This window comes from Dreissena polymorpha, chromosome 3, assembly GCF_020536995.1.
Source record: "Dreissena polymorpha isolate Duluth1 chromosome 3, UMN_Dpol_1.0, whole genome shotgun sequence".
NCBI lineage: Eukaryota > Metazoa > Mollusca > Bivalvia > Myida > Dreissenidae > Dreissena > Dreissena polymorpha.
In genome coordinates, this window is record NC_068357.1 from 19,082,619 (window position 1) to 19,101,243 (window position 18,625).

Below are 18,625 nucleotides of genomic sequence, written 5' to 3' on the forward strand. Positions count from 1 at the left end.
TAAGAGAAGTTCTCAAGTTAACTCATGAAAGTTATTTTTATTCTCGAAACATTGAGTGATTCACTTCAAAAGTGGAAACCACATTTTGCCGCACCCTTACAATCATTAAAATCTGTTCTGTTTTATGAATGTCGTGAACGTGAATAGAACTGGACCGTCTATAAACATTAAGAATCAACTTTTAGATCCGTTTCCATAGGAACAGAGCTGTTTTTATTTTGATAAACCAGTTCTCACACTGGAGTTCATTGTACAGGGAAATCTTGAATTGAATGATTCACGGATTACCAGGAATAACAAGAAGTTTAAGAAAGGGAAAGCACTTACTCACCTATTCAAGACAATCCTATAGATAGTTGAACACTTTGGAAAAGTGACAGAAACAATAGATGTGCAAACACAGGTAAGACAACTATATATGTTTTTAACTTGGGTAAAAACTGTATAATGATATACTTTATAATTTCCAACTAAGAAATAGTACGGGCGTCTGAGCAAGTATGTTAGCAGACGCACTGTTTATGTTTGTTGTTAAACATGTCCGAATATATCAGTATCCGAAATATATTGTTTAGGTTTAAAGCATGATTTTATCAACAATACAAGGCTATGGAATGCTCGTGAGCGATAATTTTTGCTCCATAACCAGTTGGTAAATAACTACGGAATCCGGATAGTGTCATCTATAATATCGCCATTCTTTCATCAAGGGCGACAATAAGACACACGAAGCGATACACGATATTTTTCGCGACAGTCGCGGCGACGCACGATATTTTTCGCGACGGTCGCGGCGACGCACGATATTTTGCGCGACAGTCGCGACGACGTAAGATATGTTTAACACGATATATCGCCATTGTTTATACTTTTGTTTAGGTAGCCCAAAAGGCGATATATCGTGTTCAATATATCGTGCGTCGACGCGACTTTCGCGCAAATTATTGTGCGTCGACGCGACTGTCGCGAAAAATATCGTGCGGCGCCGCGACTGTTGCGAAAAATATCGTTTTAACCATTATTATCAATATTGCTGCCCTCGACACACTTATAACAGACTATTCTAGCATTAGTATACCGAGTACACATAAATCAATTTTCATAATAATTTTGATATCAATTGACAATGATATATATTTAAAACTATTCAGAAATTTGAACAATGGAGTAAAATTTATATCAATTTTAAGATAATATATAATTATAATCGGTATCATTTCCAATAGAATTACATATTTGTAGATAACGTTTAACGTAAAGTAAGACATCAATATGAAACCAGGAGATTTCTTTTTAGTACATGTGTAATTATCATTTATAGGTAATCCAGATTATTGACGAGCAACATTAATGTCCAGTCTATTGATACATTAATTAGACGGTATTTTTGTTGCTGTTATTGTTTTACCTTTTAAATACCTTTTATAATGCGTTGTCAAATAAATTATTCGCATAAATAAAACTGCATACAGTGCAAACAACAATTTTATAATATTTATATCGGCTAACAAAAACGCTTTTGAAGGGCGCAAAACGTTTGTTTCACATTGCTTAATAGGGTTCCAGACATATTATAAATGACTCTTATATAATTATATTCAGATAAAGTTCACACTGTACTTTTGTGCATGTCTAATATGATTTAAACAAAAAGCACGTAATGCACGTTGAACCGTAGAACCGAACAACTAATAACTCAACCTAGGGAACTCAGTGTTATATTCAAAATCGTTATTCCAAGCGATTTTCCTATCATCAAATATACGTTTATATAAAATATGTATGTAATATTAAATATTTATTTATGGCCAGATGGAAGTATAAGAAGCAATTAGCTTTCTATATCAATCATATACATTTTAATTGCTGATCAGACATAAACATTATTATAAAATAATATTATATCAAAAGATATATATACGACATGATGCACTATTTGATGACGTAAAAAAGTCCTCTTTTTGTCTCCCCTGATTTTTTGAAAACACGACAGTGGACATGCGATATTATTACAGCTATATTTGAACAGTACAAATATCGTGCGTTGCCGCGACTGTCGAGCAAAATATCGAGTCTCGCTTCGTGTGTCTAGTGTCGCGGTCTGAAATTAGACCGCGATACACGAGATTAGGATAATATGGGCGATATTTGAAAAATAAAATATCGTGCGTCGCCGCGACTGTCGCTCAAAATATAGTGCGTAGCTTCGTGAGTCTAGTGTCGTCCTTTGAATGCGAGACACGCCACACGAAGCGATACACGATATTTTTCGCACAGTCGCGGCGACGCACGATATTTTTCGCGACAGTCGCGGCGACGCACGATATTGTTCGCGACAGTCACGGCGACGTACGATATTTTGCGCGACAGTCGCGGCGACGCACGATATATTTAACACGATATATCGCCGTTTGGGCTACCTACACAAGGGCGATATATCGTGTTAAATATATCGTGCGTCGCCGCGACTGTCGCTCAAAATATCGTACGTCGCCGCGACTGTCGCGAATAATATCGTGTATCGCTTCCTGTGTCTAGTGTCGCCCTTGATGAAAGAAGGGCGATATAATAGATGGCACTATCCGGATTCCGTACATAACAGTTGCTTACTGCAAAATGAATTGTTCTATGATGTTTGCAACACGCCAGTTGCTACTTTCCAAATGGCATTTGCTGATTGCATTTTTTTTTCAAATTGCTGATTGATAGTTGCCATTTGCCTAATACCAGTTTTTAAGTACGAATTAGATCTTAATGACATTTGCTTATTAACATAATTGTTTGCTGATTAACAATGACTGGTAACTAAATACCAGGTGCTAATCAAAGTTACAGGTAATGAAAATAGAAATAAGCAATTGACATGCAATACCGGTAATCGGCAATTTGTAACTTTTTGTTTAGCAAAAAAGCTATATTGCCGAATAGCAATTGGAATTGCGCACCCGCCTTACGTAAGACTATGAGCTAACAACATAGCCTGCTCTCAGGTTGGCTGGTTGGCTACACGATGACTAGGTTGCTCAAGGTGAATGTCATATATAAGATGTCAAACGGCATAACAGATGACAATATGCATGTGTCAGAGAGCCCTTACTCGTTTTCTATAGCTCTGCATCAGTTAAAATAATTGATGTGTGAAGGACCTTATGTATTATTTAAGGTATAGGGTGAAACAATTATTAGCAATTATTAATTTTCAAAAAAAATAAACACGGCTCGTTCGATCTCTTAAATTTTGAATTTATACAAGTTTTTCGAATTTACTTGACACAAATGAGACGTCGTGGTAAGTAGCAAAGCCAGATTGCTTCTTTCAACATCTATGTCTTTATATGAAATCAAAAGTCAACATAAATGTCCTTCTTATTTTAATTAATCTAATTTGATTCGTTCCTGCTTTTGAAAATACAAGTTTCTTGATTAAAATCTAAAAATTAATGTCACTTTCAAGGTCAAACATACAATTAACAAGACGAGAGGGGGGGGGGGGGCTTTGACGGCCCAATCGCTTACCTATTTACAATATAAGTGAAATATCATGTAACACTACGTAAGCAGGTAACGTTCTGGTGATGACTGTGTCCTTATTTCATTGACAATATTTCACTTAACGTTTTCAGCTCACCTTAACAAATCGTAGCCACCGGTAGTATAAACGTAAAACACCATTCACTAGTTATGCATCACAACGAATGGTAGTATATACACTTAAAACTGCACAGTTACGCGTCATTGAAAGTTGCACTGTTCACACGAAACAACAACTTTACTTATGTTAGCAAATATGTGTATACATTTTAAACAAGAAAGTAATGTTTCGTGGTAAATTGTAGAATACACATGAAACAACAAAGATAAGTTTCGTTACAATTATAGCTAACACATTAAGCGTATGATTACGCTATAGGCAAATGTTTGTGAACACAGCACAGTTACATATTGTGGCAATGGTATTATAAGCATAAAACATACGCATTTACGCATCGTGAAAATGGCAGAATGCACATATAACAACATAATTCAGCAATTTGAAAAAATGCCAAATTCTGTTAACAATTCCGTTAACAACGTGGATGGGAACCAGATTTTGACTAAATTTTCGTATTTCCACGAATTGTTTCATATATGCCATCATTAAAATAAATATTTTTCTTGCTTTTTGCTTACATTTTGCATAATCAGTAATGTGTTTTAACAAAGTGAATCTCGTCGTATTTTATTTTGAGATAACATAGCTTTTAAATGTATTTACTAATTGGGTACGTTTAAACGGATTAAAAATTGTATTTTTTTTCTTGCAGATGACTGTCGTTTTTTAGGGCTGTAATGTCGTTAAATTTGGTGACGGCAAATATTTACCTTGCGATTTTGAGGTAGCGAGAGGTGGGGGGTGGGGGGAGGGGGAAAATACAGTATTTTGGAGCACACGTTCTCAAGTTTTAATTTCTTATTCAAATTATATTTAATGAAGAGATTGTAACAACATAATAAATAGTAACACACAAATCAAGAAAAACTGGTATAATTTTAACCTAAGCTTCCGAATGAAAAAGTCGTTCTGTCTCGTAAATAGTAATGATGTATTAAAACAAGAGCATGAATAAACGTCTAGCCAATCAGAAATGACATTTACATCCGGGCATTTACTTGCTCCCCAAAAAAGCTCCTTTCATACATATTTCTGATTCATATACATGTAGCATGGTTTGCAATATTTCATCACTTCTTGTTTCATTTATTTGTACTTATTCAAAAAAAGCTTATCTTGTTGATCAACTTTCCATATAAAGAACTGTCTTGCAGTAATCTTTTTAATTTCCGCCCTTTTATATTCAGTATTGTAATTAAATGTTTATATATTGCATCTAAGTAACCATTTTCCATTATTATGGATTATCTTAATTTCGATCCTCTCTATAAATTATTAATGCCTGCATGATTTGAGGATTGTTTTTCTTATGTCTGGTCGAAATGTCTAGCGCATGCCCAATGCTTAATACTTAACATTTTAATTCAAAGTTTGATTTCAAAGTCAATGGTCAACTGCGTCTGAACAATTTCCGCGTACAGGCTTCTTTTGCATTCCAAGCCTAATCGTTTCGTTGATGCTCTTTATTTTATTACTTTGTCAGTAATTTCAATGTGTTTTCTGTTGTTGAAGAAATACCAATAGCTATGTCAAAGCGAAACAAAGGGTATTTGATCGCCTTTTACAGCTGTAATAGCTCTTTGTTAGCCGGATTTTTTTCGAAAAAATCTCGGCTTATAGATTGATGTTGTCGGGCGGGCGGGGGGGCGGGCGGGCGGGCGGGCGGGCGGGCGGGCGGGCGGGCGGGCGGGGTGGCGGCGTGCTCGAAAATGTTAAAGTTCTTATTTCATGGTATAACTTTGGTATGCTTGGACCTAGTCTTCAAACTTGACATGAAGGTTGGCCAGGATTAACAGATGACCACTGGTCATTTCAAGGTCATTCATTTGAAGGTCAAGGTCACTGTGACCTTCAATATAAAAAATGTTAAAGTTCTTATAACTTTGGTATGCTTGGACCTAGAGTCTTGAAACTTGACATGAAGGTTGGCCATAACTAGTTAGTAACCACTGGTCATTTCAAGGTCATTCATTTGAAGGTCAAGGTCACTGTGACCTTGAATGTAAAAATGTTAAAGTTCTTATTTCATGGTATAACTTTGGTATGCTTGGACCTAGAGTCTTCAAACTTGACATGAAGGTTGGCCAGGATTAACAGATGACCACTGGTCATTTCAAGGTCATTCATTTGAAGGTGAAGGTCACTGTGACCTTCAATATAAAAATGTTAAAGTTGTTATAACTTTGGTATGCTTGGACCTAGAGTCTTGAAACTTGACATGAAGGTTGGCCAGAACTAGTAAGTAACCAATGGACATTTCAAGGTCATTCATTTGAAGGTCAAGGTCACTGTGACCTTGAATGTAAAAATGTTAAAGTTGTTATAACTTTGGTATGCTTGGACCTAGAGTCTTGAAACTTGACATGAAGGTTGGCCAGAACTAGTAAGTAACCACTGGACATTTCAAGGTCATTCATTTGAAGGTCAAGGTCACTGTGACCTTCAATGTTAAAATGTTAAAATTGTTATAACTTTGGTATGCTTGGACCTAGAATCTCAAACTTGACGTAAAGGTTTGCAAGCACACTTAGATGACCACTGGTCATTTCAAGGTCATTCATTTCAATGTCATTCATTTGAAGGTCAAGGTCACTGTGAACTTAAATGTTAAAATGTTAAAATTGTTGTAACTTTGGTATGCTTGGACCTAGAATCTCAAACTTTGCTCATGCCTTGAAAAGTACTTACATTTCATTTTGACCTTTGAACAATATTTCAGTAATTTAAGTATTGCATTGACAAAAACACGAAAGGTACTTTCCTGTCATTTAAATCAAAAATCCGGCTTCAATGCGGTCATCTCCGACCGCGGAACTCTTGTTTTAAGTTGGACTCGTGTTACAAAAATCAGTATACTATGTTCCGTTTATTTAAAACCTAATATCAATTCTGTAATTTATTTAGCCAATGTTCGGTACGATAAATACATATCACAAGGCTTATTATTTTACAGATTATATAAAGAACATAGATTACGCCTACGATAAGATATACCGATAAGTAATTATTTGTTATTAGTTTGTTTTGCAGAGATTTTGTTGCAAAAATTCAACGTGCACGTTTATTATTACATAAAAATTGTTTCAGCCATACTTATAACAAGGATCTGGCTATTTTTTGTTACATGCTTCAGTCGGCAGACAACATGAATATTCGAGAGTGACCTTGAAGGAGAAGAAAAATATGGACCTATTGCGTTATCAACACGTGTATTTCATCGGTTTCATGCACCACTGCGCGCTCGTCAATTATCAAGTTACCATGTCAACGGCGTCTGCTTCATTCGCACAGGCAACATCAAACAGGTGAGTCGTGCTCAATTGAATAATTGACGATATGGTGTTAATTGTATAGCAATTATTGGATAAAGCGACACATTGTGTCGGCATACGGAATCCGGTTAGTGCCATATTGAATGTCAATATCGACTTTTGAGTTAGACTCGAGGCACTATTAGCGACGGCAAGCAAATATTTAAATGTCGCGTTTCGTCTTTAATGTTATATTGTCGTTTGAAAGTTGTCAATAATCGTGTCACGCGTCGCCTTGATTGTCGTGTGTCTACTTCAAAGGTCGACAGGCGAAAGTTAATATGGCACCCAACGGAATCCGTAGAATAGTGCCGTTGGATGCTGCGTTCTTTATTCGTTCTGTTATCAGCTTAGTTAATTGGAAACGTTTGTGATGTATGTGTGTGTTTTTATCATATTATACAAGGATGGTTTTCTGATCGATATTCGCGTTTCTTTGTATAATTGTTCTCATAGATATTGACCAAGGTTTAATATATAATTGGTATTTGGGCCCCATTATATAACTTCTTTATCTGCAGCTTATGGATATATACTGAGCGAGACCTTATAAAAGGTGGACGACAGTTTTTGCTTTTTATGCGTTTGTATATGAAAGGTATCTGGAAGAAAGTACCACTATACATATGAGTCGCGTACTGAGAAAACCGGGCAATATGCATGTGCGTTAAGTGTCGTTCCGCTGTAATGGTATTTTTTTCGTTTAAAGGAAGTCCCTTTTTACCGAAAATCTAGTTTAAGCGGAAAGTGTCGTCCCTGATTAAACTGTGCGGACTACACAGGCTAATCTGGGACGATACTTTACGCACATGCATTATGCTCAGTTTTATCAGAACAAGACACATATTAACTCATACTCGTATGTATAAGGTAATAAATGTATACATAATGCTGAAGTTTTTGCTCAGTTGATAACACCCCCGCACACAAACGTTTGCAGGGGGTACATTTGAGTCACGCTATCTGTTTGGCGTTCGGTTGTGTTGTCGTTTGTATGCCCCCGAAGGAGGGCATATAGTGATCGGACCGTCCGTCTGTCTGTCTGTCTGTCTGTCTGTCTGTCTGTCTGTCTGTCTGTCTGTCTGTCTGTCTGTCTGTCTGTCTGTCTGTCTGTCTGTCTGTCTGTCTGTCTGTCTGTCTGTCTGTCTGTCTGTCTGTCTGTCTGTCTGTCTGTCTGTCTGTCTGTCTGTCCGTCTGTCCGTCTGTCCTTCCGTCACACTTTGAGTTTAGGTTTCGCGTTTAGGTTTCGAAAAATGCTCATAACTTCTATGTCGCTTCAGATAGCAACTTGATATTTGGCATGCATCGGTATCTCATGACATGGAGCTGCACATTTTGAGTGGTGAAAGGTCAAGGTCATCTTTTAAGGTCAAATGTCAAATATATCGCTTCAAAGCGGCGCAGAAGGGGGCATTGTGTTTCTGACAAACACATCTCTTGTTTTCGCATCAAATTTTATAAGTTTGTGGAGCTAACTACTTCATCATTTCTCGGGCAAATAAATAATTCTATATTCAAACATGTCTTTGCCATGAAGTGTAGAGGTGCAAAACTTATTTTTCATGCCCGGTGATCCACACGTTATTTTCCCTTGAACTTTTTTATGACATAAACATTTAATGTTCTATGATTGTTCAGCGAACTAATGATACTTCTATAGTTCGTTATACGAATGAATTGAAACCTTTGAAATATTGTCATGCTTATGACGTGTAGATGAGCAAGACACATTTTTAAGCCGATTCATTTGAAATCTCTGAACTTTTGTAATCTTCCAACCCATTTGGCAACCTTAAAAATAAATAATTCAAGTAAATGTTTAGACAAAATTATCCTAATAAACAAGTTAGAAATTCTTTCTGGTTCTTTGTTATTGAGATGTTGTGCGCCTCGGTTTTAATAGACATTGCGTGTAGATATATTACATATTCAAGTTAGGGAAATGATCCATGGTGTTATACACCATTAAGCTTTATTGCATCAAGGTATCTGATCACAACTTTGTGCGAAATGTTTGAGCTCTTAATGTTAGACTGAAATCAATACTGGTTAGTCATTTGTGTCTTGTTCTGAGAAAACTGGGCATACTACAAGTGCGTAAAGTGCCGTCCCAGATTAGCCTGTGCAGTCCGCACATGCTAATCAGTGACGACACTTTCCGCTTTTATGATATTTTTAGTTTGAAGGAAGTCCCTTCTTACCGAAAATCAAGTTTAAGCGGAAAGTGTCGTCCCTGATTAGCCTGTGCGGACTGCACAGGCTAATCTGGGACGGCACTTTACGCACATGCATTATGCCCAGTTTTCTCAGAACAAGACACATTTTCACTTTTCTGAAAGTGTTGTTTACACCATGTGTTTTACCAGATGGCGTTGGAGGTAAGAATACATATTTACTCTATACTTTTTCTTGGTCACATAATTTGTGTGGGCATGTTAATACAATTATTTCTTAGACATTTCTCCCACTTGCCTCTGAATCAAGTAGACCAGTTGTCAGTTACTGTGTGCACTTATTACCGGTTTACCAGCCACACCAGGAAAGTTGGGAGTAGTTAATTGATATGATTAAAATTAAATGATATGACTAAAATAATGTTGAAAACGCAAACATCTAAACAAACTTACAAACAAAACTGCTTGTAACATATCTCGACATGCTGGTAACGCTTTTTAGCTCACCTGAGCACAACACGATCATGGTAAGCTTTTTTGATCATCTTATGTTCCTTGTCCTTCTGAGTTAAGAAATTGTTCTGGTTCGTTTAAACATGGGATAGGGCGGTTTTCCTTATTAACTTCCAAATATCCCATTTTCCCCAATGACTTGGGTCACGAGGGTCGAGGGGTCCAAAACTATGTAATTTGGTTAAATTTAAGAAAAAGGTTGTGCATGCTCCATGGGCCACAATTTTCGCCTTTTTTTAGCTCACCTGAGCACAACGTGCTCATGGTGAGCTTTTGTGATCGCCTTTTGTCCGTCGTGCGTCGTGTGTAGTGCGTCGTGCGTCCGTCGTCAACATTTGCCGTGTGAACACTCTAGAGGCCACCATGTAACTTGGTCAGAACATTTGTCGCAATGATACCTCGACCGAGTTCGAAACTGGGTCATGCTGGATCAAAAACTAGGTCACTAGGTAAACAAAAAGAAAAACCTTGTGAACACTGCAGAAGTCACATTTGATGCCCAACCTTCATGTAACTTTGTCAAAATGTTTGTCTTAATGATATGTTGATTGAGTTCAAAAATGGTTTCGGTCCATTGAAAAACATGGCCGCCAGGCGGGGGAGTATTCCTTATATGGCTATAGAGAAACCTTGTGAACACTCTAGGAGACACATTTTTTGCCCAATCATCATGAAACTTGGTCAACACATTTGTTGCATTGATATCTCGGACGTGTTTGAAAATGGTTCAGATCGGTGAAAAAACATGGCCGCCAGGGGGGGGGGGGCGGGGCATTTTTCTCTATACGTACATGTGAACACTCTAGAAGTCATATTTTTGGTCAAATCTTCATGAAATTTGGTCAGAACATTTATTTACTGGCTACGTCGGTTGAGTTCGAAAATGGTTCGGATCGGTAAAAAAACATGGCCGCCAGGGGGTTATTTTCTTTATATTTATATGGAAAAAACACTCTAGAAGTCATATTATTTTGTCTAATCATCATGAAATTTGGTCAAAACATTTGGTTATGTGGATATCTCGGACGAGTTTGAAAATGGTTGTGATCAGTGGATAAACATGGCCACCAGGGGATGGGGCATTTTTCTCTATATGTATATAGTGAAAACATGTGAACAGTCTAGACGACACATTTTTCGCCCAATCTTTATGAAATTTGGTCAGAATATGTGTTTCCTGGATACGACGGTTGAATTCGAAAATGGTTCGGATCGGTAAAAAAACATGGCCGTCAGGGGGGGGGGGGGGTCTTTTTCCTTATATTTCTGCAGTAAAAAAAGCTTGTGAACACTCTAGAAGACACATTTTTTGTCCAATCATCATGACACTTGGTCAAAACATTGGTTTTATAGATATCTTGGTTCAGTGTGAAAATAGTCGTGATCAGTGAAAAAACATGGACGCCAGGGGGTGGGGCAGTTTTCTCTATATGTATATTTTTGAACTCAACCAAGATATCATTAAGACAAACAGTTGACAAAGTTACATGAAGATTGGGCATAAAATGTGACTTCTACAGTTTTTACAAGGTTTTTCTTTTTTTTGGGACCTAGTTTTTGACCCGGCACAACCAGTTTCGAACTCGGCCGAGATTTCAAAGCTTCTGACCAAGTTTCATGAAGATGGGATAAGAAATGTGGCCTCTAGAGTGTTTACGAGCAAATGTTAACGGACGGACGGACATACGACGGACAAAGACCGGTCACAAAAGCTCACATGAGCAATCAGGTGAGCTAAAAAGACGGTAAGCAAGATTTTTCTTATAACTTGGCTGAAATGCCTCCTTTATATATAATATTCCGATGTTGTGAGTCCAGGTTTTCACATTCTCTTTATGTATAAATAATATACACTTCAGTCGGCTAAATGATCCATAGTGTTATTACATCATTTAGCTTTATTGCACGAACGCATTTTATCACAATTTAATGCGACATATTCGAGCTGTAGGATGTTAGGATGCTTATAATATATTTAGTCATTTAAAGCTACCTGAATGTGTTGTATTTCACCGCGAATTACTCGCAGATCGCGTTGCATATAGGATCACATATGTAATATCGGCTTAGTCCTGGCCCGGCCCTGTAATTTTTGTTGGGATTTGTTATGCCATTATTTATACTGCCATCGCCAGGGTCTGATCAAATACTTAAAGTGTCAGTTACTGTAAGCATTTAGTACATGTACTGGTAAACCAGCAATACCAGCAGAATAGGTGTGCTTATTTTACCGCCGAGATATGACTTAAATACTGTTGAGAACACAAAAATACAAACAAACTAAATGTCACATAGTCGTTAATAAACGATAATGTATACACACAACTTCATTTCTGTTTTCCTTGCGATTTATTTTTGTTGATTTATCTTTAACACAAACGCTTTCTAATGTTCGTAATTTACAAGATAACAGCAAAACCTTAACGGTCCTCGCCCGCGACAACAAGAAATTATGACCTCTCTGTACAGTGGTCTATCTTGGACTGACTTACTGGTTTAATACAATCAGTGACTGGTTAAATTCCCATGATACATTTACGGCAATTTAACGTGTTACTAACCCTTGTGACCTAAACCTTGACAAGATGACCTCAACATCGGTAGAGGTCTTCCTTTGCTTCCAGGAACCATCATGCCAATTAGCATGGTCGTATGATTAAGCGTGCTATAAATATCGCGCGGCAACAACATGTGCTCACTGAACGACCATTTGAAATACTTAAAAACCGAAAACCAAATCGACCAACCGACGGACAGATGAAAAACAATATACATGCACCACCGCTTCTTCAAAGAAATTAGACACAAACATCACATTCGCAGCGAGTACCTTAAACTGCAAATATATTACCACTGGATCATACTTTACTACCTAATGCTCTTTGTAGCCGCATACCTGCACCAGATCACATGATCCCGGTTGAATATTAACTTGCGGAAATATCGCTATATTATTGTCTCGCGGATTGCGAACAATGACAATAAAAAGTGCGCGCTTTCTTTGTAATACGCCCTAGATATTATTGAAATTTATTATTACGTAGGTTTTTTTTGTCAAACGATTCCACGAGACACGGTTTCGAACTCGACTGAGATGTTTTCGGGACAAACGTTTTGACCAAGTTTCATGGAGATTGACACATAATTTTAGCAACTTCAGTATTATCAAGCATTTCTTTAATTTGACCTCGTGACGTAGTTTTAAATTCCTCTTGACAAAATTCCAACCTTAGCCGGAAATAAATTGTCTGACCAAGTTTCATAAAGATTGTGGCAATAAGGAATTTATAAGAAAAACAATACCGCCCCTGGCGGTAATGTTTTTTTAGGCATCAGAGATATTTATAGCTCTGCCGGACGACGGACAAAAGGTGACCGTAAATGCATTGAGCGTGTTGTGATAAGGTAACATATCAACCCAGGCCAGGAATAAGTCTTGACTTTATATGCAATAAAGCTAAATGATGTATAACACCATGGATCATTTCCGTTACTGTAGTATATATTATGTCTACATAAAAAGGATATTACAACCTTAGTTCACAACATCTGGAAAAGTAGAACTCGGGGGCATTTTCGCCAGGTTTATTAGGACGGTCTTATCTTACTTCTTATTGAAATAAACATTTTCTTGCAATATTCAATACTATGTATTTAAAATAAGTAAAGTGTGTTCTACACAAGCACATAACTTAAGAAAGTGTGGATCACTTGGCATGAAAATATGTCTTTCTAACACTTTATAAATATGATAAATATCAAGTTTCATTTCAATCGAATTGATAAATGTAGAAGTGCCGATAGTTTGCTCAACACTTAGGCCATTTAATGTTTCTGCAATAAAACTGGATAATTATAAGGACGCGTTACTGAACAAAGTGTGGATAATTTCGCATGAAAAAAGTGTGTTGCACATCAACACTTCATGGGGAATATGTATTTTGATTTGTAAGATATCTTCAACGAGAAGCACTCCAAGGTATATATTTCTGATATAATATCATATGAATGTCATTCACATCAGTTATGACTTACTCGGAACCTACGTTAAGAAATTACCTTTGCTCACGCGGCGAACCCGCTTGTAATTGAACTTTTAGTGTTTCCAGAAATATTTGCGAGAAATAATTAGTTGTTACCTGGTGTAAGAAGCTACAAATGTTTGTTTCCTATTTGCGATGGTATCATTGAAGTGGTCTGTGTTATGTTGGTGATATCTTTTTGTTGGATGATTTCTACGTTGTACATGCTAAATTGCACACCAGAGGTGATCCGTTAGTAGTCAATGGACATTTCTTGTGAATAGGATTGTGTTTTTATATCTAAGGCAGTTGGATCGTAAGCTATTAAACGAATAAGAGGATTTTAGTGTTACTAAATGTAAGTCATGGAAAAATCCAATTACCTTGAAATAATGTTTTATTCAACATTCCGCTTATTTACTTGACCCAGGTATATTTAACATGATACCGCCTGCTATTAATAATGTACAGTTTAATGAGATCTTGCACGATTATTTAAATGGCTCATAATACATCACAGAAGCTGATAAAGACATGTCAGTTACTTCGTGTCCCAGGTGGGCGACCTAAGACAGTTGGAACTTGTAATAAACGATAACTGCATGTATCTATAACACAAAGCACTCAATTATACTAAGGGCGTATTAAACAGAAAGCGAACAATTTGTATTGTTATCGTTCTTAAATCGCAAGGCAATCATAAAAACATATTTCCGCAAATTAATATTTACCGGGTATCTTGTGATCTTGTCCTGGTATGCAGCTAAAATAAGCATACAGTATTATATGATCCAGCAGTTATATATTTGCATTAAAACTTTTTAAAGGTACATGTAATCGCTGCGAATGTAATGTTTATTTCTCCCTGCAAGTTGGTGACTTACTTGTTAACGATTTGTCTATATTAGTTTCTAATCTCAGGTGCCAGATTATTCTTTAAATATTTTTTTATCTACGGTACAATGTTTTTTCCTGGTAGCTCGTAACACCCGATACGCCATATGGTTATCGATTTACTGAGCATGCGTTACGTTTGATTGATTATGATAATGCTTTAATGAATTGTTCTGATGTGACAAAGGCAATATTGTAGCAGATACTCAACCATTCGCTTTTCATATTTTCTCTAATCAACAGTGATTCATTTAACAGTTGCTCGCTTCACTTACCTTTCAGCCATTTAAGCTTCCATGTATTCAGTTTTCAGCTGTCACTGTTAGTTTCTTTTAAAATCGGACTAGAGTGCGGTGAAAAAAAACATGCAGATCTAATAACAAGGATAACTGGGTGGTTTGGCGAAATCTTTTTTTCACAAAAGGTCAGTGGTTCAGGCCAAGTTATGTCACCCTTTTTATTTTTAAAAAGTATTTATTGCTTCACACTGCAGCGCCTTATTTCGACGTTTCAATTTATCAATGTATAGCATTTAATGAAAAAGAAAACGTTGTTAAAGGGATCTTTTCACGGTTTGGTATATTGACAAAATTGAAAAAAAGTTGTTTCAGATTCGCAAATTTTCGTTTTAGTTATGATATTTGTGAGGAAACAGTATTACAGAACATTAACCAAAGTTCAATATAGCCATTATATGTTTCTTTTGACGATTTGAAACCCTAAAAATTATAAAGCGTTGCAACGCGAAACGATTGAATCATTTGGAGAGTTCTGTTGTCGTTTAAATTTACGAAACTACGAAGATTGCTTATATAAGGTATAAAATACTTACACTGTGTATTCTCGGCGGAATAGCCGAGAGGGTTAATGCGTTTTTACTTCAGACTAACTCCAGGACTCCGGAGGTCACTGGTTCGAGCCCTGGTACCGGCTACTTTTTTAAATTTTATTCTTGATTTTTTTACTGGAGCTTTTAAGATCCAATGTTTACATTTATCAATATAAAGCATTTAATGACAAACTTCCTAACATGCCAAAATCTGTGAAAAGGCCCCTTTAATAACGCTTATATCTACGGATATGCAAATTAGTATGATCGTTACATGCACAGTTACTTGTAATTTTTTTTTGGTCCTTACATATATAATAGCAATGTTCTTATTTTATTGTGAAAAATCTACCGAAAATCGTCTTCATTCATTAGTGACAGCTGGACGTCAGGAATTACCTACTTTGATTTTGGGGTGCTATTTGTGAAACTTTTGGCTTTTTTGGACGTACTTTTTTGGACGATCCTTCATCAAATAAAAGGTGTTTTACCATAGATGGACGCTTCCTGCTGGCAACCACAACGACATATGTGTGCATTGTTTGATCTTTTATGCTGTTGCATTGTGTTATTCAATACACCTGTGAAATCATCGTTGGGTACCTTTACTCTTATTATATATATAAGGACCCAATTTTTTTTCAAGTACATGTGGTTACACGGGACGGAATAAAGCAAATAAACAATATATTTAGGTCAACATGTCAATGGTTTCTAACGTACTCGTTTAGTACCGTATATACTCACATTTGCTAAAACTCTTAAGTGTCAGATAATTCTTTAAATACTCGTTATAGTACTATAGTAACATGTTTTTCTGATGACAATTTAAATCCAATACACCGATTTACCGAGCAAGCGTAACGTTTGACTAAATGTGTTTATTGTTAAAGGCATTATTTTGATGTGAAAAATGCAATATCGTTGCAGTTGCTTTAAACCCTTTTTCTTGTAGTTTTTTAGCTCACCTGATTGCTCAGGTGAGCTTTTGTGATCGGTCTTTGGTCGTCGTTTGTCTGTCCGTCCGTCCGTCAGTCGTCCACATTTGGTTTGTTAACACTCTAAAGGCCACTCTTGTCCGATTTTCATGAAACTTGGTCAGAAGCTTTGTCACAATGATACCTCGATCGAGTTTGAAACTGGGCCATGCTTGGTCAAAAACTAGGTTACTAGGTCAAAAAAGGAAAACCTTGTAAACACTGTCACTAGGTCAAAAAAAAGAAAAACCTTGTAAACACTGTAAAGTCACATTTTATGCCAAATCTTCATGTAACTTTGTCAAAATGTTTGTCATAATGATATGTTGGTTGAGTTCAAAAGTTGTTCCGGTCCGTTGGAAAACATGGCCGCCAGTGGGCGGGGCAGTTTTCCTTATTTGGCTATAGAGAAACCTTGTAAACACTCTAGAGGCCACATTTCTTGTCCAATCTTCATGAAACTTGGTCAGAAGATTTGTCCCAATGATACCTCGATCGAGTTCGAAACTGGATCATGCTGGATTAAAAACTATGTCACTAGGTCAACAAAATAGAAAAATCTTGTAAACACTGTAGAAGTCACATTTCATGCCCAATCTTCATGTCACTTTGTCAAAATGTTTGCCTTAATGATATGTTGGTTGAGTTCAAAAGTGGTTCTTGTCCGTTGAAAAACATGGCCGCCAGTGGGCGGAGCAGTATTCCTTATTTGGCTATAGAGAAACCTTCTAAACACTCTAGAGGCCACATTTCTAGGTCCAAATCTTACAAAAACCTTGTCAACACATGTAGAATTAGCATTACTTGCACATGTTTGCATTGCAAAAAACCCATGCAAATGGACAGTACTCAATCAAAATAAATCATATGCTCACACTGCAAAAGTAAACAGACGAGAACCAATCTAATATACTCTAGAGTACTGAATTTTCAACTTCCGGTAAGCAATGAACAACTGGCCTTGTAAAAAAAGGTGAGCGAACTAGGGCCATCTTGGCCCTATTGTCTAAAAAACAGTAATGCTTTTTCTCGGATCACTCACTTTTATGCCATGTACGCATCTCTGCACTCATTGTTAGTGGTCATCGTACATTTCTTTGAAATATTGTTTATATGTAACATCAATCGGACTGAAGTAAACAAACATGAAGATCAAACTGTGCTACATTGAAATCATTTTTAAAATAAATTTGAACTTTCTAAAAAACTAATTATATCGCAGCCAAAAAGATCATTAAGGTACTCATTATGTTGTGCGTTTAGTGTTTAGTGTAGGTATATACAACTATAGCGATTATATATATTTTAAATGTTTAGCTAAATATCTTCGCAGAGAATAGCTAGTATCTAACAACAAAGGGTTGCTATTGTTTTGATTGTTTGTGTCAAATTGATGGCTCTGTAAACCCACGAAATCAACGAAAATTAATGATTTTACACGTTTGCTGTTTTCTGTTGCTGTTTTTACTTGGCGCTTAACGACTTTTTTATTACAAATGTGTATTTAGTTATTTATAACCGATTGTACATTTCTTCGTCTCATTAAGTATACTGATCATGTTTATCCGAACGCATTATTCGCCTATCCAGTTTTCCTTTAATGCTGCATCAATATCGCTGACCGGTACACAAGGTTTATCGCGCTAATACCGGAACCTGATAAGTCCGTGCCTTTAACGATGTTTACCAGCGCTCTATATGCTGTTTTGTTCATTAAACGTATATCCGGGGTAGATATTTTCTGTTTGTTATATCATATGAACAACGTTCACATCAGATATTACTTTCTCGGAACTTACGTTATGAAAAATTCCTATGCTCACGTGGCGAATTCGCTTGTAATTGAACTTTTAGTGTTTTCAGAAATCTTTCTAAGAAATAATCAGTTTTTACCTGGCATAAGAGTCTACAAATGTTTGTTTTCTATTTGCGATTGTATCATTGAAGTGGTCTGCGTTATGGCGGTGATGTATTTATGTTTGTTGAATTTTACGTAGTGCATGGCAAATTGCACGCCAGAGGTGATTTGTTTGTAGTTAATTGACATTTCTTGCGGGTAGGACCTTGTCTCTGAAACCCAAGGTAAATGTGATCGTATACTATCAAATGGATATAAAGTATTATCCAACATTTCACTTATTGTTATGCCCCCCTTTGAAGAAGAGGCGGTGTATTGTTTAGCTGGATGTCGGTCGGTCGGTCGATCGATCTGTCTGTCGTAGATTAGTTCGTTTCCATTCAATCACTTATGAG

At 36.6% G+C, this 18,625-nt stretch overlaps 1 protein-coding gene across 4 annotated transcripts in view; it reads left to right on the top strand.

Moving 5' to 3' along the window:
* The window catches only part of LOC127873184 (uncharacterized), a 78,418-nt gene that overhangs the window by 1,153 nt on the left and 58,640 nt on the right, over positions 1-18,625 (top strand). For 2 of the 4 annotated variants that reach the window (XM_052416911.1, XM_052416909.1), the window contains exon 2: positions 6,786-6,957. The exons of 1 other annotated variant lie outside the window; for it this stretch is intronic. In XM_052416911.1, coding sequence (XP_052272871.1) covers positions 6,836-6,957 — 122 coding nt within the window. In that variant the 5' untranslated portion in view covers positions 6,786-6,835. Of the gene's footprint in view, positions 1-142; positions 404-6,785; positions 6,958-18,625 lie in introns of those variants that run through there. One more of the 4 variants, XM_052416910.1, reaches the window with a different exon arrangement.